Genomic DNA, 21946 nt, shown 5'->3' on the forward strand with positions numbered 1-21946 from the left:
GGCATATGCCCGGTTTGTGGGTTCGGTGCCCAGTTGGGGCGCATATGGAAGCCAACCAATTGATGTTTCTTCCTTGCATCAATGTTTCTCTCCCTTTCTCTCCCTCCCTTTCCCTCTCTCTAAAATAAAATATAAAAAATACAAAGAAAAAGAAAATAAGTTTTTACCTAGTTACATGTAACAGGCCACCAAAACATCCACACGAGGGTGGCACGCACCCCGCAGCCCAAGGGAGTGTTGCAAAGCAACAAGTGCTTACGACCGTTTATGAAACAATTCTGAGGACAGAGGGAGCAGACACTGGACACCAAGGCCGCAGCACGTCGCCCTGCTTGGCTCTTTCAACACGAAGCCCAGCGGCCGCCGGGGGCCGGCCCCTCACCTGCAAGCGTGCACCACCACCACCAGCTTGTTCCTCTGCGAGCTGTGCCGGACGGTCAGCTGGATCTGTCCCAGCGGAGACTGTCCCAGCGTCGTCCCACTGAGGAAACAGAGCAGGAGGTCACAGCTGTCCCAGGCCTACACGGGTCCCGAGTCACCGCTACAACACAGTGAGACCAAGTTCATGACCCGCGAACCTGGACGCCGGCGACCCTCTGAATATAAACCAACCTGTCAAACTCCCATTTCAGTGGAGGGTTAACATAACTTAATCATTCAAAACTGACCGCTTTTCCATTTGGGGCCCAGAGCAGAACGAGGCATAGGGGCTCCGAATGACAAGCGTCAATTCCGTGGCCTCCGGGCCTGTAATTGCCCAAACCTTCGTGTCCTTTCTCAACAGCCCACACAAGCCCCGGCTCCGCTGTCCGCCGACAGGATGCCCGATGACATCACAGCAACCCCTGCAGCCCTGCTCGCTCAACTGTGTCAAAGCACAGGCTCTCGGACAAGCAACAGCTGCCTGGCTCAGTGTCCCCCAAGACTATCTCAGCGGCTCCCCAAAGTTAGCTCCTGAGAAAAGCCGGTTTCTCATTCAAAATTCTATTTTCTTCTAGAGCAAGAGGGGGAGGGGCGGATTTCTTTCTCCCTGAGCAGTGGACGTGAGAAGGTGTGAAGGAGACAGCCACACTGGCTATGGTCACAGAAAGGCCACACGTGCACCTGCACCCGACACCGGCAGCCCACGTCCCACCGCTGCCCCCCCCACCGCTCCTCACGCGCCTCTCAGAGAAACGAAGACAAAGAACTGTCGCAGAGGCAGCTTCCTCCGCTGAGAGGAAGAGGTTAACAGCAGAAGCTTATGGTGCCTGCAGACTGTGCTTTCCTCCTTATCTAGGAATCGTGGGGTTTTAAGAAATCAACACAAACATCCAAAGACAGACAGAAAGCAACGGGGGACCAGCAGTGGGGTGCTGAGCAAACGGAAAGGAGCGGACCCGGCCCGACCCGGCACCAGTCACCTCTGGACTCTGCCTTCCTGGCCCAAGGACAGCGCACAGGAGCCCAGAGCCCCTGTAGTCACAGGACCCACCTCCCCATCGCATCCTAATCTTTAAAGCAGCCCAGGCTCGGGCCCTGGAAAAGGGCAGGCTCCACCCTGAAAGGGGGCCGCCACCGGCTCCTTCTGCTGCAGCGAGACCTGCCCCCACCGCACGCGACAGTTGCCCAAGAGCAGGCGCGTCTAGTTACTTCTCCAGCTGCCGCAGCCTCTGCCGAAGCTCCTGCGTGGCGATGGGCAGCGACACGTCCGAGGCGATGCTGGGGGTGGGCTCCTTGACAGAGAGGTGGCTGGGGGACCAGGTGGCGCTGACCTGCAGGCTGGAGGGGCTTCGGCCCAGGTCTCGCGGCCCCCGAGGGCTGGCCTCCGCGGGCGGGGCTCTCTCCTCCAGGCCAGGCTTCGTGGCACCCCCGGCGACGGGCGTGGAGGGGGCTGGGCTGCTGTCACCAGTGCCTGGTGATGAAGACATCTGAGACCTGACAGACGTCTTCCTCCCTTCTTTGGAAACTGAAGGCCGCTTTACTTGAGCCGAGTGCTGGTGGACTGGAGACCGAGCTTGCCTTTCCAGGTGGAGCACCTAGAGTGGAAACACACACAGAATTAAGATCAGTGACACAGGCAACGGCCTGATACGTGAACAGCTTTAGATGTTTATCTGCCAATGTTTCCTCAAAACTTGGCACAGAACGTTATAAACAATCTGGCCCATTTAGCTCTTTGATTACTAAAGTAATACAATGTTAGTTTTAAAAAGAAACATTTAAGTACATAATCAAAGTATCACCTCTATGATGTGAAAGTCATTTGTGTGTGTTCCCTTCAGCCTCTTCCGCTGGCACAGCTGTGACTCGCGTTATTGCTGGAAGAGAGCTGCATGCCCTGCACAGGCCTGGCCGCTCACCCTACGCAGGCGGCCTGGCCCCTCGCTCTAGCAGGCGGTCTCCTCCACCAGCAACTCAGGGCAGGATGAGCGTCAAGGACACCTCTACCCAGCGAGGGTACCCAGATGCCCAGCACGATGCAGGAGCAGCACGTGTCCTCAGCTTTCAGAGCACACGGATCGATCACTTTGCTGGTTTCTAAAACTAACTTTTAATGCAGGCTGTACTCCATAAACTCCTCCTGCACTCTGAGGTTACTGTGATGGCCGGAAGTGTTTTCTGGTGTTACAAAATAAAGCTGCAGCAAACAGCATCTTGTTCATGGCCTCCCCGCTCTGTGCGTTATAACAAAACGATTTCCAGAGAGGCCCGTGGTCCCAGGGGCTCTTTGACGTGCAGCCTGGAGACACTGCGGTCCTTCCTGGAAGGCTGTGCACAGCCAGCGTCCTGCCCAGGGGCAAGGAGACCATTTCCACGGTCCCCTCCACACACTAAGTCTGTCCTAATTCTTTAAAAGTTTGTTCTTCGTTTTAATTTGCATTTTAAAAGTAGTGAGTTTCAGGACTCTCCCATGTTTTCTAGTTTTATCTTCAATATTTCCTTAGGTGCTTAGAAAAGAATTATTTGGATAAAGTTTTCCTGTAATTTCCACTACCTTGTACAGTTTTATTCAATTCTCTATTTTGAATGACTGGGAAAGATTTAATCTTAGCAGACGACCGTTGACCCAGACAGCAACACTTTCTGGGCCAAAAGATAAAAAACGGACGCCTGCATCCACATGGAGGCGTCACAGGCTCCCGGGGCTGCTCAAGCAGCTCGGAAGGTCTGCTTCTATTGGCCGACGGCTTCCTGTCAGCCCGGGCCCCACGCCAACACCCTGACCACCGTCCACCCTTGTCCTGAGCCCTGTGGCTGGACCGTGACTGCCACCCACATGTCCCCGCCCACCCTGGACCTCCCGTGGGGCACTGCGCACCCTGAGGGCGAGCTTCATCTTCAGGGTGCTGTTTGGGCCTGAGTTGCTGAGCTGGAATCGCTGGTTAATGGTCATGTCCTCACTGGTGAGCAGCCGGCTGAGAGGGATCTTCAGATTCCCCAGCGAATACTGGAGCTGCTCGTCCTTGACCTGTGAGAAACCACAGCACACGCTGAGCGCCGGGGAGGGGAGAGAAGCACAGAAAGGTCCCAGCCAGTCTCTGAAAACACACTCCAGCCACCCTCCCAGGCAGGGTCTCCTTGGGAAGACAGAACATTGTAACCAGTGACGCTACCTCATCACACAATCGTGGGCACAAAAAAGAATGCTTGGAGGGAGAGGCAGCAGTGCACACAAACTGAAGGCTAGAAAGAGAAGTCTTAAACCCTCTGAAAATGATGGCAATGCACATCTGCAGGGACGTGTCAAGTTCCTACTGGTGACACTTGTTATGGAGAAACAACCTTTCTAAGTGTCTTTGAAGCCTTCCCTAGTCAAAATCCACAGGCTTTTTTAAAAATTTCAAAATATCTGCTTGAAACGCACGGCAATCCCTGTCTCCTGAATAATACCCTGCGGCCTCACCCCTGTACCAGGAACTACTCCTGCTAAGACTGTTGTAATACGAACGGTTTAACCAAGTGGAATAAGAACTCTCACAGGCTCATGACAATGACCAAAGAAGTTAGGATCGGTGGCCTCTTGCACCCCCGACTGGGGACCCGGCCCGCAGCCAAGGGCTGTGCCCTGACTGGGAATCGAACCGGCGACCTCTTGGTTCACAGGCCAGTGCTCAATCCACGGAGCCACACCAGCCAGGGCCCAAGTAACTGAAACAATGTTCACTGAACTTTGGAAGCTGTACTTTAAAGTTCAAGATCCAGTAGTAGAAATTACTAAGTATAGTGCAACTCAGCAAGGCAAAGTTAGCTAAACAAACACAGAAATGAGCTAGATACATTTTATATAAAAGGGCATGAAACTATGAAACAAGCAAAGAACAGCAGCCAGGCAGGTACGCCCGGAGGGACGGGGCTCGGTCGCGGGGGCCCGAGGCCTCCCTGATGGGACAGCTGCTCTCGGGCCCCAGGACCTGAGCAGCTGAGACTGAGTCACAGCCACGCGAGCGCAGAGCCAGTGGAGGCCCCGAGCCTTTTCAGCGACTGAACGTGGAAAGCAGGCCGAGCAGGAAAAAGGGGTGCGGGAGCTGGCGCAGTTCAGGCCGGTGACCGAGAACCCCGCATGAGCCGCTCCGACCAGCTCGGTCCTTGGCGCTAAGATGACATCGGGGGGCAGGGGGGGCACAGCATGGGGCGAGCAGGGGCACACCCAGGGAGCACCCTCCCCCTCCTTCTGAGCATGGGGTTTACGTGTCGCAGGTATTTTAAAACAGCAAACACAGGACTTCTGCTTGTGGCCGTGAGGGAGGAACAGGAACCGAACCGAACCTAACCCCCCACCGCAGCTTAGAAACAAGGGAGGCGCGCCCGACGACCAACTGGGCCACTGCCTATGGGGTGTCCAGGCCACGGTCCCGGGACGAGGGTCCCAGACAGAGGCCAGGGCCCCCCTGTGCGGAGGAGGGCACAGGGTGAGTGACAACAGACTCGCGGACCCCGGAGCGATCGATCCTCAGAACCCTCAGCAGCAACGGGGCGCCATCGCTAATGAAAGGAGAGGAAACGCAATCTAACACGCACGCAACCCAAAAGCCAGATTAAAACCCAGAAGAAGGGAACACAGAACAAATGGGGCAAACAGCACGGGGGCAGATTTAAACCGGCCACATCAATATTAACGTTAAATAATGGCCTAAAGGCCAAAATTAAAAGAGATGATCAGATTGGATAAAAACGCAAGATTCAACTATAAGTTGTCTAAAAAAGTCAACTTTAAATATAAATTTACAAATAGGCTAAGGATGAAAAAAATAAACCATATTAACTTCAACAAAGAGTAGTGATATTAATATCATACAGAGTTGGTTACAGAGTAAAGAATGTCACTAAAATGTAATTGTAAAGGGGATTTTCACAACAATAAAGGGATGAACTCTCAGGTGGGGAAGCACTGCAATTCCACACCGACACTTAGAAAAAATAAAGAGGCAGGAACACTCCCAACTCATTCTACGAGGCCAGCCTCGCTCGGAGATACACGCTGGAGAAACAAGTGACAGGTCTGTGGCCTTCGGGACTCCGAGGCAGAGACTCTTAACAAAACGCCAGCACCTTAAACTGAGGACCACGTGAGCTTGTCCCTAATGCAGGTGTGCCTGTGCAGTTCTCTAATGACAAATCGTGAAAAATCAAACCGAGGCCTGCGAGGTTCAACGTTCAAAAACCGTCCATGTGTTTCACCATATTTGCAAGCTCAGGAAAGCCAGATGATCATCTCAATAGTTGCAGAAAAACCTTCGATAAAACTCCACATTCATTCATGACAAAACTGTCAGCAAACTAGTAGCAGAGGAAGGAAACGTCCCCAAACTCAAAGCTTAGCGGTGAAGCTCTGAGGCTTCCACCTAAGACCCGAGAAGGCCAAGGTGAGCGCTCAGGCGAGGCCCGAGGCCGGGCAGGGCAGCAAGGCAAGACCAGGGAGCCAGAGGCAGCAGATGGGAAACACAGAAGCAGAAATGTCCTCATTATTTGCAGACAACACAACCACCTACGTAGAAACAATCCTAAAGTATCCACAGAAGAGCTACCAGAACTAATAAAGTTCAGCGGGATCTACAAAAGGATGCCAACATACAAAATCAGCTGCACTTCTAGATACTAGTAACAACCAGTCCAAAGCTTAAAAAAAAAAGTTTATTCCTGGCTGGTGTGGCTCAGTGGGTTGAGCACTGGCCTGCAAATCAAAAGGCTGCAGGTTCGATTCCTGGTCAGAGCACATGCCTGGGTTGTGGGCCAGGTCCCCAATAGGGGGCATGCAAGAGGCAACTGATTGTTACTCTCACACACTGATGTTTCTCTCCCTTTCTCCCTCCCTTCCCCTCTTTCTAAAAATAAATAAATAAAATCTTTAAAAAAAAAATTTATAGTATACAGAGTCTGAAATACCCAGGGGATAAGCTCGATAAATATACACTGATTATTATGGTGATGGATCCATAAACTGTACACTTTAAATATGTGCAGCTCATTGTATGCTGATTATATTTCAAGAAATCCATTCAGAATGCAGATAAAATACCTCAATTTCAAGGTCCTGGCGCTTGGGGTTGTGAATGAAGAAAGTGAAGTGTTCCTCCCACACAGGTTCATTGGTTTTGTACCGAATCTGGAAGAAGTAGCCTAAAATCAGCTCTGTGATACTTTCTGTGCTCACTCATGCATTGTGTTTGGAAGCCTGGGATGACTTTACTTTAAATTCCAAGACACATATTTTCCTGAGCACGTACTATCACGTATTAGTTATGGGAAATGTCAGAGGGTGCCGGGGGCTGTCCTGGAATCCCAGGGACGAAAGTCCCCCCGGTGTGGCCTCTGTCTGCACCCTGTCTGCACCCCCAGGGGCTGGCTCCAGAACCCCGAAAGGGAACAAAGGCCTGGAACTTCCAACGGTTCTTGAAACGCTTCACCTTGTGTCAGGAAAGCAGGAAAGGCTGCAGCCCCGGCCAGCCCCAGCCCCGATTCCTGACAGAACTGCGGTTGTTGAGTTGCATGAGTTTTAAGCACCAGTGCTTCTCTTTTAAACACAATATTTATAGAACATTCAAAAAAAGTTTTCATTTTCTCACGAAATCAAGCAAAAGCATATTTATGTTATTTTTAATGTAATTTTAAAAAATGTACAGTATCTTTGTTTCCAAATTAAGTAGCTGACACTCTATGAAGTGACTGATTCGAGAAAATGAGAGAGAGGTGCACATCCGTGGCACATCCGTGGGCAGTCCCCACGCGGCCGCAGTGACAGGTGCGCCCCAGGAAACCCATCAGCCTTACCTTGCTCTCCTGGGCCTTGTGACCCACCGACATCTGCACAAGAGGGTTTGGGTTGCTGCTGACTTTCTTCCCTGACTGCCCCAAAACAAAAAAGACAAAATAAAATAAACAGATATCCTGAAACAGGCCTGTTAAAGTGAAATTACTGGCAAATACGGACGGCCATATCTACTTACTTCCCAGACCTCAGGTATAGGGACTGTCTGGGAGCGACTTACTCGGGAAAGGGTTGCTAAGCGCGGTCCAGGCCATAACTGTACCCCCCATGAAAATGCACGGGGGAAACGTCTGTTCACATACAAGCTTTAAGTGTTCAGGTCTTTTATTTTTAGAGCGAGCTACTTTGGAAAAATGAAATCTTCTATCTTTAATGTTAATTGCCGCTCTCAAAACTTATTTTACCAGGACAGCAAAATAAAGTGTAATGAATGAACAGAAAAACATGAGCAAGGACCAATGGAAAAGAGTTTGTAATTCAGAACAGTCCTCTGTTTGGAACAATATAAATACCACAGAGTGTGACAAACATGTTTTTACGTTTTTAGCTCCATTTCTTCTGTTCAGACATGTAGCTATCCAATATCACCCAGCGGCTAAGTAATTTTGACTAGAATGACCATCAATCTGGAATCACATTAAATTAAGCAGATAGAAATACTTAAAAATGGTGAGAAGCAAACTTCAGTGCAGAGAGTTGATAAAAGAAAACACAGTAAAACGCAACATACATGGGACATGAGGTTTATTTATAACTGAGCCCCACAGAAGATGCAGTTAAATATGTTAGTGGAAATTAATTATAAGGTCACAAAAATGTTTTTTAGTTTCACAATTTTAAAGTCAATCCCCAACACTGCAGCAATGACAAAAAATCAGCATCTAATTCATAGGCTTATTTGAGTAAAATATTACTGGCCCAAACCTACTGCAATAATCTATTTTCTGGTTCATCTTTTTGATGAGAATGAATTCTGCAAAATGAAATAAATATTGTTAAAAATCCGGAGGCTGCAGACTACCGGGGCGGAGAGCACCACTTTCCCCAGTGAGTCCACTTCCTCCTTCCTCACTGAGCACTGGAGCCCCGCAGTGTTTGCTGAGCACCGGCCTCTGTGTTCACGCTCCGAACCTCCCTGGCAGGGGGGTGTGGCCTTAAAAGGAGGGGCGCCCCTCCTCAGGGCCCCGCTTTTGGAGGGAGGTATAAGCAGGACAGAACCCCAAGCCACATTCTGTGACACCGGGGGTTACCGCCTGTCTTGCTGAAGCTACAACGACTCTCTGAATCTGACTCAGAAGTTGAAGGTATTTCTGAACTAATACACTCACTTCCTCTCTACAAAAGCAGCCCTTCATTCCTGGAGACTCACTATATTTGTCAATTTTAAGACACAGCTTTTTAAACTTTTTAAAGAAAACCTTTCTGACATCTCTGAGAACAAGGCAACAAGCGCCGACTTCACGAGCTTTGAGGAAGACGGCGGGAGGGGCCGCTGCTGCTCAGCTCCCTTCTGTGTGCGCAGGAGCGATGTGATGAAAACCTGCCTGTCCTCAGTCTAAGACTTCTTTCCGCACGTGTAGAACGAACACTATCCACCCTTAACTGACACGTTTTCTTTCTTCCTTTGTGGTACATAAAATAATGCTGCATCTAAAAATAGATGCTGCCTGATATTTTTAAATCACTAAGTTCTCTACCATGATGCCATCTTCCCAATCAGTCAGCGACACGGGCATCACACGAATAAGTCAGGACTGTCCTGGCTTTCATCTCAGCTCTTTGCCATTTGATTGAGACCCATGTTTCATCTAGTTGAACCTCAGTTTTCAAGTCTATAGAATGGGCACAATACCAGTTCCAGAACTCAGTGGTTAGGCATAACAGTTAAAATAAACACACGGTACTAGCTGCACGGAGAACTTCCCATGTGTGATCTTCAACTCCTACTCTAGTAGAGGAGATACCCTCTCCTCCATTCTGTAAGGAACGACAAGATTAATTCCCTGCCACGCCAGCCCATTTCACAGCCCGTTCGCACCGTGACGCAGAAACGGGGAGGAGAGGCTGCCGGCACACTTTCTCCCCGTGTTTGGTTGGAAGCAGCTGCTGCTGAGCTGCACACCTCACCCCCGGGGTGCAGGGAGCGTGGGGGTCAGTCACGCTGCGCCAGGACAGGCCTCAGGAGTCTCCCTCACCTTCTAAATTGGACTTTTCTACACAAAACTGACTTAAAAACCCTCCTGATTCCTTCCCATGGAATTTTCTTAAAACGATTTCATTTAACTGCCCCCCCCAAATATTTAACCTAAAACATTCAAACAAATCAAAGATAAAAAAAATGAAACACTGTACATCACAGGAAACTTCTGGCAGTTTAGCCAGGCGAGGCATGTTTGTGGTGTTTTGGGGAGTGGAGCTTAGTTTTCAATACACCTCACAGGGTGAACAGAAGGCGTCTCGAGGGGCCCGGCCCCCACCCGGCAGCGCGGAGCTCAGAGCCGCCGCCGCACGGCCGGGCTCTGCATATTGGAAGAGGTGAGGCTTGAACAGACGCAATGCACAAGGGGCTCAGATTTTAAACAAATCTTCTAGTTTCCCATTTTCACAATTGCAAATCCAATTACAATACAGACGATTTAAAACCATCTTAGATATGGAGGCCTCAGACCAACAGGACAGATGTCTAATTTATCATATTGGTACTTTAAAAGAGTTATCTTCGAAGTTAACTTAAATTCTTCTAACTACTACTTTTTGGGTAACAGAAACAGGCTTTCTCCAATGACAACTAATTACTAATTAGTAATGAACCCAAGAGGGTGAAGCCATCATCTCTTTCAATATGCCTTAATGAACTTCTCGAAGGGAAAATCATTAGTTTACCTTGAAAGCTTTCTGAACTGCAGCCTTCTTCAAGACATCGGGGTTAAATTCTAATGGGTTACTCTTTCAAGTCAGAAGAAAATGAATATACCAAGGGTTAATAAAACATGCAATGAGGAGTCGATGTAAGGTTAATGACATGAAAACTTATGCAAACAAACAAACAAAACCTTTAAACGAAAACCACCACCAACAATCACATAAAAAAACAGTAAGAAATCATTTGTAAAATTCTTCTTTATGCTCAAGATTTTATCTTAAAAGGAACATTTAATCTATAAATATCAAAGCATGTGTCCTTCTGCCGCGTGATTACTGTAACTCTTATCTCTGGGGTTTGAAGAACCCAATAGTGATAGCTTACGAAAGGCCTCTGTTTACTACCCTTGGCTTGAACGAACCCCTAAAATACCTATAATGACACCAAAGGTTTTATCTGAAGGACCAGCGAATGGCCCAAGTGTTCAGGTCACTTTCAAGCCCAGTTATGCCCTGGAGTAGCAGATGCAACTTCTCCACTCTCTGAAATCTACCTTCTTTGGGCAAAAGCACAGCAGAGATGGGGCCTTCTCCACTCTGTCCCCCGTTCTTTTCCAAGAGCATCGAGACTGTCTCCTGGCTATAAAGTTCTATTATTACGGGTTGTGTGACCTACCTCCATCGATTCTGTAAACTCATTACTTTCTGGCCCTCAAAAGGACAAGACTGAGTAGTTTTGCAAGCTCCTTCAAATGACAAATTGCATTTCATTACTGTCTTTTGATAAACAGCAGATTTTATAATGACGAAAGAGGGGTGATCTCCCTCCAGCCTCCCGTGACTGCGGCCGGCTGGGCCAGGCGAGGAGACCAGCGTCCGGCCAAGAGGACTGAATGCCCCAAGCAAGCCAGTGAGCCGCGCTGCCGCTGCAGCCGCCTGCCAGCCGTGGGGCACCGGGACCCCCGGGCGCGTCTCTGGGGGGCCTGGACAGGTGAGCCATGCGCTCAATGCATGTGTCACTGTAGCATGCATCAGGGACAGCAGAGTGGGCAGGGAGAGGCTGTGGGGGGAGGGGTGCAGGGGAGCCATGTGAGGTCATGGGAGCTGCCGAGGCCTAGCAGTGGGGGACACAGACCAGAGCATCCAGGGGCACTGGGCAGGGGCCTCCAGACATCACTGCACCTTCCACCTAGGCCCCTCACCTAAGTGGGGCAGCAGCACCCCCTGCACTTGACAGCGAGAAAGCTCCAGCATCACCGGGGTCCCCGGGCGGCACAGCTCGCATCCTCCGACCCAGGGGACCCAAGGGCGAGGACCACCCACCTCGGATAAACACCATCGACAGCATCATAAACTGGACGGAGCGGCTGGGCTGGCGCAGACAGGAGGGTCAGGAGTGTGACTCTGGGTCACGTGCCCCCAGCTGTGACCCTGGGCCTCTAACCTCAGTCCCGCGCGCTCCCTGCTGGCTCCTTATCTGAGACGTGATCCTGACGGCCCGAGACTAAGTGGGCTGTCCACACAGACCCGCAAACTCAGGCTGCCCCAGAGGCTAAGGTCTCACCCAGCCAGCCCGGAAGCTGGGGAGCACCCTCCGCTTCGCTCCGGCATTCCAGCCCATGCCTGGAGCAACGGAGGAGAGCCAGGGGCCGGGTCAGCACCGTGAAGAGGCCGTTTCCAGCCCAGGGTCAAGTTCCGAGGCGCCACAGCCCTGGCGGTGACGACTTACTTACAGGGGTGAAAAGTCAGGGTGTTTTCAGCAGCTGGAGGTCGGAGCGTGACGGGGTCCCACACCTTTCCTCAGAGTAAGAAAGGGCTCAGGCTTGGGGGCAAAGTTGAGAAGCACAGATCGAACTTCATAGTGAAAACCAGCCGGTTTTTATAAAGCAATGACTCCGTTTAGGGTTAGTTTATAGAACCCTCTGTTGGTGTCAACATGTGAGTCACAGCGCAGAGCATGTGGCGTTGATAATGGAGGAGGGATGGCGGTTCTGATAACCAAGCAACGTCACCGCGGACCCTCTCGAAGCAACGGCCGGGCCCTGACACCTGTCGGAAGGAGCCACACTGGCGAGGGAGGGCGTGGGCACAGCACCTCACCGAACAAGTGTCCCCTAGAAACGCCGCCATGGAAAGCGTTTCACCACAGTGGCACCAAGCAGATGCCACAGGCACCCCCGGGGCTCACACAGGGCCGATGGGAGGGGGCGGGGCTGCCTGTCGGGGTGACTAGCTGCTCACCCAGCCATGGGTCCTGCCTCTCCTCCCCCACAGGCAGGGACATGGAACTATTTCTCCGCCCGCTTTCCATGAGGAAACAGGAATGAGAGCGCTTCTCGCACGCAGCCTACCCATCAGCCTGCGGGGCCAAAGGGGCCTGACGGATCTCACTTGTCACTGAGTTAGATCAGCCATCAGTCAGGGAGGGCACCTCCGCCTCGGGACGGAGCCCCCACAGCCGTTTGCTGACGGCACCAGGAGCAGCCCCAGGAAGCGGGGGCCACACAGAACGAGGCCAGATCAGCTTCCCAAGGTCAGCAACGCACCCTGATCCACTGCGGGAAACTCCAAGGTCCTTAAAGGCAGCTGAATAATTATACACTCAACAATCCCTTCCTCTCTCAGAGCTCTGGCTAGACAGTGAGGAAGACCGGTTTCCAGGGTCACGGGTGGGTTTCTGTCCTTGCTGACCCGCCCGATGGGCACAGCAGGGACTGTGAAGGAGAGACACGTCACAACACTTTCGATCGGTCAGGAGGAGAAAGAAGATTGAAGGGAGCTTTTTGAAAGCTTACAAAGAAATATTTACATCTCACATGGAGATGAGCCCCAAGAAAACCAAATGAATCGTTACAGCTTCACTTTTTCCATGGGAGGATTTTTATTTTTACTTCTCTGTGGGCTTCCTCATGACTCACCCATCTGTTCAACTCCCCATCAGACACAGTCGCCAGTGTCAGCGACAGCAGCGCTACACATCACAAAACACGCACGAGGCAGGCCCCCACGGCCACGGCCACCACGTGGGAAAAGCCGGGAGCATGCCACGCCACTGCCCCCGAGCAGACAGCGCCGGAAGTTCCAGTCCCCATTCTCGCAGTCTCCATGGAGACACAAGGGGGAACACACCGGAGAACTCCCAAGTAGCGCTCTACGCTCTACGGACCGAGGCGGTGCGTCACAGAACACCCGTCCAGACGCGCCCAAAGCTTCCCCTGAGGATGCCCTTAGGAAGGTGGGCGTGGGAGGAGAAGGCAGAGAGCGCGGCCTGTGGTCAGCACCCCCAAGCGGCACCGCCGGCAGGTGCGCACAGGGCGGGCGGTCAGAGAGCAGCGTGGACACCAGAGGGGCGGCAGGCGAAGGTCCTTTGCCCCTGGCGGCCAGAGCACACCTGTGCGCAAAGCGTCCTTTAACAGAAAGTTAATAAATTCCATCTGTTTTGGTTTGTTTTTTTTTTTGCTTACGTGACATCATTCAGATTTCAACTTAATGCGCTAAAACACGCAGCTCTGATGAGCGGCCGGCTCACCAATGCGGGACTACCCTGCACGCCCTAACGCGCACCCCACGCTCACCCCCCATCGGCCCGCTGAGACCTGCTAACAAACCAACAGACGTTACTGTGGTTAAAAACGGGAAGTTCTCCCACAAAGAAATCCTGCAGAAAGGTTAAATAATAGTGAAAGAACTTCCCCCAAACTGAAATTTTAACAGAAAAAGCCACAGACTTCAGACTGGGAGAGGACAGAAGGTGAAGGGGATAATGTGAGAAAAACTCAGAAGTTAGTCACGGAAGAAACGGCCACTCAAGAGCGCCCCTGCCGCTGACCCCTGAACCGACCCCCGAAGCACACGCGTCTCCGCGGCCCGCGAAGCTCAGGCCCGCGAAGCTCAGGCCCGCGAAGCTCAGGCCCGCGCTGCTCAGCGTCTGTGTTTCTGATCGGGGCCGGGAGCCCGCGGGAGCGGAGGGCTGACTTCAGTTATCCGTGGATTTCCACTTGGGGTTCACAGCCCAACCCCCACGGTGTTCAACGGTCAACTATATAAACCATTACGTACAAAGAGCTCAATTACTTGGTCCTGACATGAAAAACAAGAGATGCTCGGTCAGGTTTTAATTGTTAAAAACCTTAAATTAAGCGGACGAGCGCACAGAGCACCCTCACGCTGCTGCCGAGCAAAGCCCGAGTCTGAGACCCGGCGGGGGCTCGCTGAGAGGCGTGCGTCCCACGGAATGGCGGGCGGGTCGCCGCCCAGCCACAGGGAGGCGAGGCAGATGGAGGCACGGGGACACGCTGCGGCGAGCCGAGGGCCGAGCGGCACCCTGCTCCCGTGTGTGTCGCAGGGACCGGCCTCGGGGCACAGGCACGAATGGCCCGGACGAAGGAGCGCAGGTCATCGTGGGAGGCGGCCCCACACCCGTGCAGGCCATCGCCTCTCCGTCCACAGAACGGGCCTCTGACCCAACGAAGCGAAGCAGGACCGGCCGCGTGCCGAACAAGGGCACGCACTGTCGGAAGCCACCAGGACGAGACCGTCGACCGTGAGCGGTGGGGACGAAGCACCGTGTGGGGACGGCAACGGGCCTCACCCCACCGAAAACGTGTGACTTTCCCTCCCGAGCCACAGTGGTTTCCTATAAAACCTGTTTTTTTATGGCGTTTTCTAGGAGCAAAGTGGTTCTGGTGAAAACGAGGTGCGCCCGCTCCGGGCCCCAGAAGCCGTGCGTGGCAGGAGACCGCGAGGCAGCGCCTGTGCCTGTGGGCCGCGCAGCGTGCCCCCCACGGCGGAGGCCCCGCCCACACGCCAGCCCTCCCCAGCTGTGCCGCCGTCACCTGGCTGCGTGGCAGGCAGACGGCTCTGGGTTTGTCCTCAGAGGTGCTTCAGCTCATTCCCATGCCAAACCGAGAATAAAATCTTGAAGCAACTGAATTTTAATATTTAGTGATTTTTCTGCATAATATTTTCTCCCCTAACTACTGGGAACTGAGTGAATCTCCCCATGTTGGATGTGTCTTCATAAAACACGTCAGAGTAAAGGTAACTCTGGGCATCCTGAATGATGAAGAAGATGCACGAACATGAAGTCACACCGTCCTTCTCCACGGCTGCCCGTGGGCTGGAGACAACGGGAGCAGGTGACGGTGTGGACATCAGCACCCGGCGAGTTCCCACAGCGCTACCTACCGGAAGGTTCCTCGCAGAGTCCAAATACAAGATCAGCAACGAAGAGGAGAGACCATCGTTGGCTTGGTCTTTGTCGGCTCTGATGTCTGTTAGCACCTGCGAGGATGGAGAAAAGCCTCAGCAGGCCATTTCGACACAGGGCTGGACTGCTGCGACCCGGTTATGCCTGTAACGCTCACGGACACGGGAACATGGGAGACTAACCCACCCGACACGTGCAGCAGAGCGTGGAAACAGAACTGTCTGCGCATCAAAGGAAGCACACAGCCACCTCTGGTCCCCAAACCCCTGCACTGTATCAAGCACAGGATGTGAAGATCTCGGAAAACAGGTGTCAATGACCTGCAAATCCCTTCCTAAAATTCTGAGGCTGCTGTACTTTTGTGAACCGAGGTGCAACTCCACTGGAAGGAGCCGGTGTCAGCTGTCGGGAGCGCGGTCACGTACCTGGTCCAGCCGGGCAGCGTGTGGCACCAGCGTGAGCCACTCCAGTTTCAGGTGCAGCTTTCCCCTGGGGACCTCGTCCAGGGTGAACCACTGAAGAGAAAACGTGCAGGTTCAGCAGAAGCGCTCCCGAGCGTGTGCCCGCGCCCCCCGCCCCCGCCCGCCCCCGAGGGAACATGCGACCCCTGCCCTCTGCCCGGGCCATCTCAGCGCTTCACAGACACAGAAGTCCTGCGGGGTGAGTAACTTTCCCCCCTAATTTATACACAAGGATCCAAACGTCTCCCGGCTCCAACGTATGGACTTTAATAGAATTTATGGGCCCAAGTGCTGAATTTCAACATCAAACTGGTTGGCATGTTTGTTTTCATTCCTCGCTATATACGAATAACAAAATAGAAAACAGTTGTTTCAGCTTAAAAACGTCAAAGCAATTAATCAAAGGCGGTCCCCAAACCCCAGTTGGAAGAGCCGGCCGTGACCCCTGGTGAGCGCGACACAGGATTTGTCGCTGCACCTCCTTCCCCTCTGCGGCTCCTCAGAGGGCCACCTGCTCAGTGTCTGGGAGGCGAAGGTCAGGTGCCCAGGACGCTGTGTGCGTGATGGGGCGGCGAGCAGCCAGCGCACCGAAGAGAACGAGACGCACAGAAGACTTACTTCGTCCAGGAGGCGCGCCTTCTCCACTTCGGTCAGATCGATGACAAGGCTACGGAAACAACACACCCGCTGCAGAGCCCAGAAACACCCCTCCCGCCGCTGCAGTGACTTACATGCGTCTAGGAAAAGGGCTCCGGAAATGCGACAAGACACTCTGGTCAATGAGGAAACAGAGTTCTCCCAAAAGCCTCCTCCGCCGACGGCCAAGCGTGCGGGGAGCTGAGGGGGAGCGTGGGGTGGCGTTTCCGGGCGTGCAGAGCACTCAGCCGGGCAACGCCGAGGTTAGGGCCGTACGAGAGCCCGGCTTCCCGCCACGCAGCCACGGACAGGGCGCCACACCGGCCCTCCCGCTGGACCTGCCCCCGTGGCCCGGTTACGGGGACAGAACCAGCCGTGACCACCACCCTTATCTGCAGCCACACAGAGGCCTCGCTCAGCAACGCAGACAGCCCGTCCCGTGTCCGCTGACCAGTCCGCTCCGCGTGCCCTGCAGCCCCGCCCACCCCCACGCCGGGTCTCGGGTGAGCCTCACACCCCCTGGGCCGTCACAACGGCCTCCCTGGGGCCCAACGCCCCCCAGTTCCAACCAGGAGAATCCGGCCTGCACAGGGGTCACTAAAACGCAAACAATCCGTTCACTGTGCTGCTGACAATCTCTCCTCTGCTCCCTGTTCCACTGTCTTGTGAGTGAATTCTGAAGTCACAGCATGCCACCCAGGCCGTTCCCAGCGAGGCCAGAGCTATCCACCGCCACCCAGTCTGTGTCATTTCTCAGCTGCACGGCTTGTTCGATTGAAGTAAACAAGTCATTGCTTATTTTTTCAATGTAAGTCACTACTCGCCCCTCCAAAAAAATACCCCGAACTGATCGTGCTTAAAACCCATTTCCACATCTAGAGCCGAGCTGCCTGCGCGGCGGGGAGGCTGCAGAGCAGGCTGGCCCGCGGGGGAGCAGGGCTGAGCAGGGGTTTTAGCTTTCGCTCGGCTCAAACCCATTCGGTGGCTGTTGTGACGGACACGGATCTAGAGGCTTCCTTCTCCACTTGCACGTGCAACTTGTTAGGAACAACACGGGTGTTAGGAAGCCTGAGCTGCAACAATGTCATATCCAGCAGCCACTTAAAACCACATGCAACACGTACACAAATCTCCTTCTGAAGTTACGTTGCAGGTTTAAGAGATGGTTCCAAGCAAAGACAGGCCCTGCGCTCTGCACAGGCACGAGGGTTACCTTCCTAGGAAGTCGTCCTTGTCCGGGTCTTCATCGAAGAGCTCGACCTCCAACTCCTGTCCCGGATGTTCGTAGACCAAGGCCTGAAACATTCACGCCCTGTGGTCACATCACTGAGCATGACGATGATTTCCCCCAGAGCTAAGTCCCCGCAGAGCACTCCCGTTTTCCTCACTGTCACACACCGCACCCCCGCGCGCTTGGGAACGGGTGTCCACGCAGCAAGTCTTGTTGCCGGGGGTGGGGGGGGTGGTATGTCTCAGGGCCCAGCCCAGTGGCTCCAGAACCGGCAGCCCCACAGCCAGGGGCGGGCTCTGCGCGGACGCTGTCCTCGGATAACCACTGACCACAAACAGCGCTCAGCGCCCACGGAATCTGGCCACAGCGGTGCTGAGGCTGCGGCTGGCGGAGCGTAACCTGCACTAGTTCTGGACGACGCTCTGCTTCCACACACGTGTAACTTCCGGGGCAGCAACTCTACTCTGAGGAGCTTCACGTGGGGAAAACGTGGCCACATAAACACATTCACCTGACCCGGGCCCAGGTCAGTGATGAAGCTGAACCAAACAGCGAGACCCCCTTGGGTAAAGAAATGACGGTATCTACTCAGTGAACAGCTGTTATGAATCAGGCCCAACTATATTTACAGACACGTACAGATGTCCAGCTGTGTTAAGTGAAAATTCTTAGCAGTACTGTACACAGTCTCATTTTTGTGTGTACTTACGTGTGCTGATAGCAACACAAACACGTTATGCAAAAACGTTGCCAACTGTTTACTGTGATAGCTTTATGCCACTGATTCTAAGGTTTGAGGTACGTGTTGGCACGGCACATACAATTTTAGGGACAGAAGGGGCCATTCCTTTTAAAGACAGGAAGTAAAAGCAAACAGGATTCAAACCGCCACCTAACTTCACGGAAGCACGGCCCGGGGGCAGAGCCCGGAGGCAGCCTCACCTCATACACCTCGTGCCACCGGGGACTCAGGCTCTCCTTGATGACCTTGCTCTGGAAGATCTGGTTGCCGACGCGGATCACGCCATAGGGGTCGGACTTGCCCTTGACGAGCCCCTTGAGGTAAGTGTCCTTCCCCTGAAGGTCCTGGGCTTCAACAAAGTGGATCCTTAAAACGCCCTGGAAAAGACAAGCGTGTCGACTGCCCACCGGTTCTTTCGACAGCCAGGCGCGGCGGCCGGGGGCTGACAGTCCTCCGTCCTAGGAACGCGGTGCGGAGGGAAGAGACGTGCGAGGTGCCGGGGAAAACCACGCAGGCCCCTGGGGACAGGCGGCCGGAGGCGGCAGGGCATGGGGTGTGAGCGGCCAACCCCTGGGGACACTCGGCTGGCAGAGGTCCCAGAGCCACCCTGTGCTCCCGGAGCCTCGGCCGTCAGATCAGACTGGCCTCGTGGGTCACAGAACAGCCCTGTTTTGATCCTACAGTCAGTGATGCTACGTTACAGGACGGAGGCCCGCTGCGCAGCCTGTGGGTGCGCTGATCCTGTGAAACACGGTCGTTACCCTGTTTTATAGGCAGGAAACTGGAACTCTGAAATCCATGCTACTCCCAGACTAAGCACAGTTCTCCTAAAATGTTGTTTAACTGATAAAATTAAAATATTCGCTCTTATTTATTTCAAGGCAAACAAAGGTCAGAGCCATCTCCCCATGAACCATTTTCTAAAAGCCCTGGTAACGCTCCCGACCTGGTCAGCCAGGAGGGTGGGCGCTCTTCTATCCCACACTTGGTCTGAGGAGAACCTGGGTCACCACTGCTGTGACAGGCGGGCATGGCTGTGAACGCAGAGCGCGGCTCTCCGGGACAGCGGCCTCGGTCCCCGGCTGCAGCTGGGGGCCCACGAGCCCTGCCTAGGGGCGGTGGGGGACAAACGGCCTGCTGCTCCCCCCGTCCCTGCGCACGTCCCAGGAGGTCACTGCACCCAGGGCCACGGACTGGGTGGCCCTCCACGCCTGTGTTTCCGTGGTAACGGAGGCCAGGACTCGCTTACCTTTGGTATCGGAAAGCGCAGCTGGGCGATCTGAACTTCACTGACGAGAGGAACAGTGATTCGATTGGGAAGCACCAGATAGTTGGATATTATATCCAAGATGATGGTATCTGATAAACCACTGTGAGATGGGAGGTGAAAGGGACAAGACGATGATCAGACACATCCTCCCTCGCCTCCAGCCGCAGCAGTAACTAGCCGCAAACACGAGACAACAGCCCACTTACGGGGTCGGAGTGGTCTCTCCTCCAGCACAAGCGGCAAACCAGCAGGTGCCTGTCCTGCAGGGTTTATTCTAAAGAACACCTCCTGCCTTCCTACGTAACGTAACTTGATCGCAGATTTAATACTGAATAGCTAATACATGTTTCACTTAATTTCTCTTTTAACATAAAGCATTTCAAACTTCCACAGAAGTTCAGAGAATACCGCCCATTTACTCATTCCGTGCTTGTTACACTATATTTCTCTCGTCAGACATGCACAGCTCCCAGGGAAGCGAAAGAATCCGGTTTATTCACACTGCACTTGGGCACTGGATACTGAATTAATTTGGAAATACTAGATCCCACCGCACAGAGACCTCAGGCTAAAGAAACAAATGCATGTTTAGTATACTGCTTGCCTGCTTTGGGGGTAAACGTGAGGGTTCAGTTACGCGCATGTGCAGGTACACATGAAGTTTCCCTGCTACAGAAGAGCACCTCTGGAACGTGCATGTGAAGTAACTGTACATATGAGAGCACTACCAGGACAGGTGAATGCCACCGTCCTGGGTAATAATTCAGCCCTGGCTGTAAGTTGGGTGCCCAAGAGCAACGATAAGGCCTGGACCTTCTCTGGAGCCAGAGGTAACTTGGACCAATAAGTAACGCATCTGTGACCTTCCAGGGGTGCCCCCAACACTGAAGCCAGCAACAGCAGGTCTGGAGGCTGTCCTCCCGGAAGGTCCCGCCTGGTGGTGACTAACAGGTCTGCTGCAGTCACCTTCTGCCACGCAAGACGGGTGGACTGTGACACAACCAGGAGACTCATGTGCTCATGTGGAAAATCTCATGGTTAGCACACGGATGGCTACACGCGAGCAGAGGAGTGACGTAGGAACTCGGGGCGCCTCACCACCCCCTCCCCCTCCAGGGCCAGTACCGGTGTGTACCCTCCACAGAGCTGCGGCTACAGCTTGAAAAGAACCCAGAAAGGGCTAGTCTTGGAACATAAATTTGCTTTTTGTTTTCGTTATTTTTCTGGGAAAGTAATAAAAACCAAATTTAAGAATTAGCTTGTAGGCTAGTACAAGGCCGCCGCTATTCACTCAGAAACATGAACCAGCCCGGGGAGCACGCGGCCTGGAGTCCTGCCTCCGCGCTGCGCCAGCCTCTGGGCCCAGCCGGCTCCGACGGGGCTGCAGGATGGAGCCCGCAGGCGGCGCTGACGCCTGGCAGCAAGCTGACCGCAGCGCACGCGTGCTACTCACTTCAGTCCGGGGATGTCGAGAAGGTTGGTCAGTCCTGTCCAGGTAACTTCTAAAAGCTGTTTGAAGAAACAGAAACAACAGTATTATCCAGGTTACTCCCGATGATCAAAGCAAATTGCACAGGCTTATTTCTTTACGACGTAACCCCATCCTGCTCCGTTTCTCCCCATCGATGCCATCGCGGCTGGTACACGCTACCGGCTGTTCTGTTTTGTGAAAACATCTTCATTCTCTCCAGTAAAAACGTGATAATTTACGTGCCCATCCCCTTATGGACGGGCACTTAGAATATTTATTTATAACTTCTCTTTTATTAAGTCAAGATCCAGTGACTATCTTTTTATATACACGGTCTGGTATGTGCAGGCAAACTGACATGCAAAAAGCAGAAGTTCCTGTCAAAGAGACATGTTTGCTTTTTATGTTGCTAGTGCTACCTAATCACTATAAAGACATATATGCTGACGTATGGTCCCCCCGGAAGTGTAAGAGCATGTCCCTTCACCAAAAAGGAATGAAAACTCAGTCCATTTTACAGTTAAAAAAAGGGACTTTATCACTGTTACAATTTTCACTTTCCTGATGTTAGGGGAACATGTTCCACCCATGCATTTAATATCGCGGGTTTTTGCTCATTTTTCTAATGTGCATTTGTCTTAGAATAATTCCTACACCGTTGGCTGTGAGCCCACTAGGTGGAGGTGGCGGGTAAAAGCACTGACGAGAAACTCGGCTTTTCCCACCCAAGTGGGTACCGCACAGAACACGCTCACTTGCACTTTGTGTCTGTGGAAGAGACGTGAAGGGAGGCTGCGTGATCCCATTACCCGTGG

At 53.0% G+C, this 21946-nt stretch overlaps 1 protein-coding gene across 2 annotated transcripts in view; it reads right to left on the reverse strand.

The window, feature by feature from the left end:
- Positions 1–21946, reverse strand: part of ESYT2 (extended synaptotagmin 2) — a 53716-nt gene that overhangs the window by 4847 nt on the left and 26923 nt on the right. Inside the window, exons 7-19 of one of the 2 annotated variants that reach the window (XM_090287744.1) lie at positions 21114–21169; positions 19640–19760; positions 18591–18767; positions 17631–17713; positions 16400–16448; positions 15746–15835; positions 15299–15394; positions 10133–10195; positions 7252–7326; positions 6500–6586; positions 3302–3451; positions 1633–2018; positions 383–481 (exon numbers count right to left, since the gene is read on the reverse strand). In XM_090287744.1, coding sequence (XP_090143870.1) covers positions 383–481; positions 1633–2018; positions 3302–3451; positions 6500–6586; positions 7252–7326; positions 10133–10195; positions 15299–15394; positions 15746–15835; positions 16400–16448; positions 17631–17713; positions 18591–18767; positions 19640–19760; positions 21114–21169 — 1532 coding nt within the window. The remainder of the gene's footprint in view (positions 1–382; positions 482–1632; positions 2019–3301; positions 3452–6499; positions 6587–7251; positions 7327–10132; positions 10196–15298; positions 15395–15745; positions 15836–16399; positions 16449–17630; positions 17714–18590; positions 18768–19639; positions 19761–21113; positions 21170–21946) is intronic. The other variant, XM_090287745.1, reaches the window with a different exon arrangement.

Source organism: Furipterus horrens, unplaced genomic scaffold (assembly GCF_987537825.1).
Source record: "Furipterus horrens unplaced genomic scaffold, mFurHor1.1.pri manual_scaffold_9, whole genome shotgun sequence".
Lineage (NCBI taxonomy): Eukaryota > Metazoa > Chordata > Mammalia > Chiroptera > Furipteridae > Furipterus > Furipterus horrens.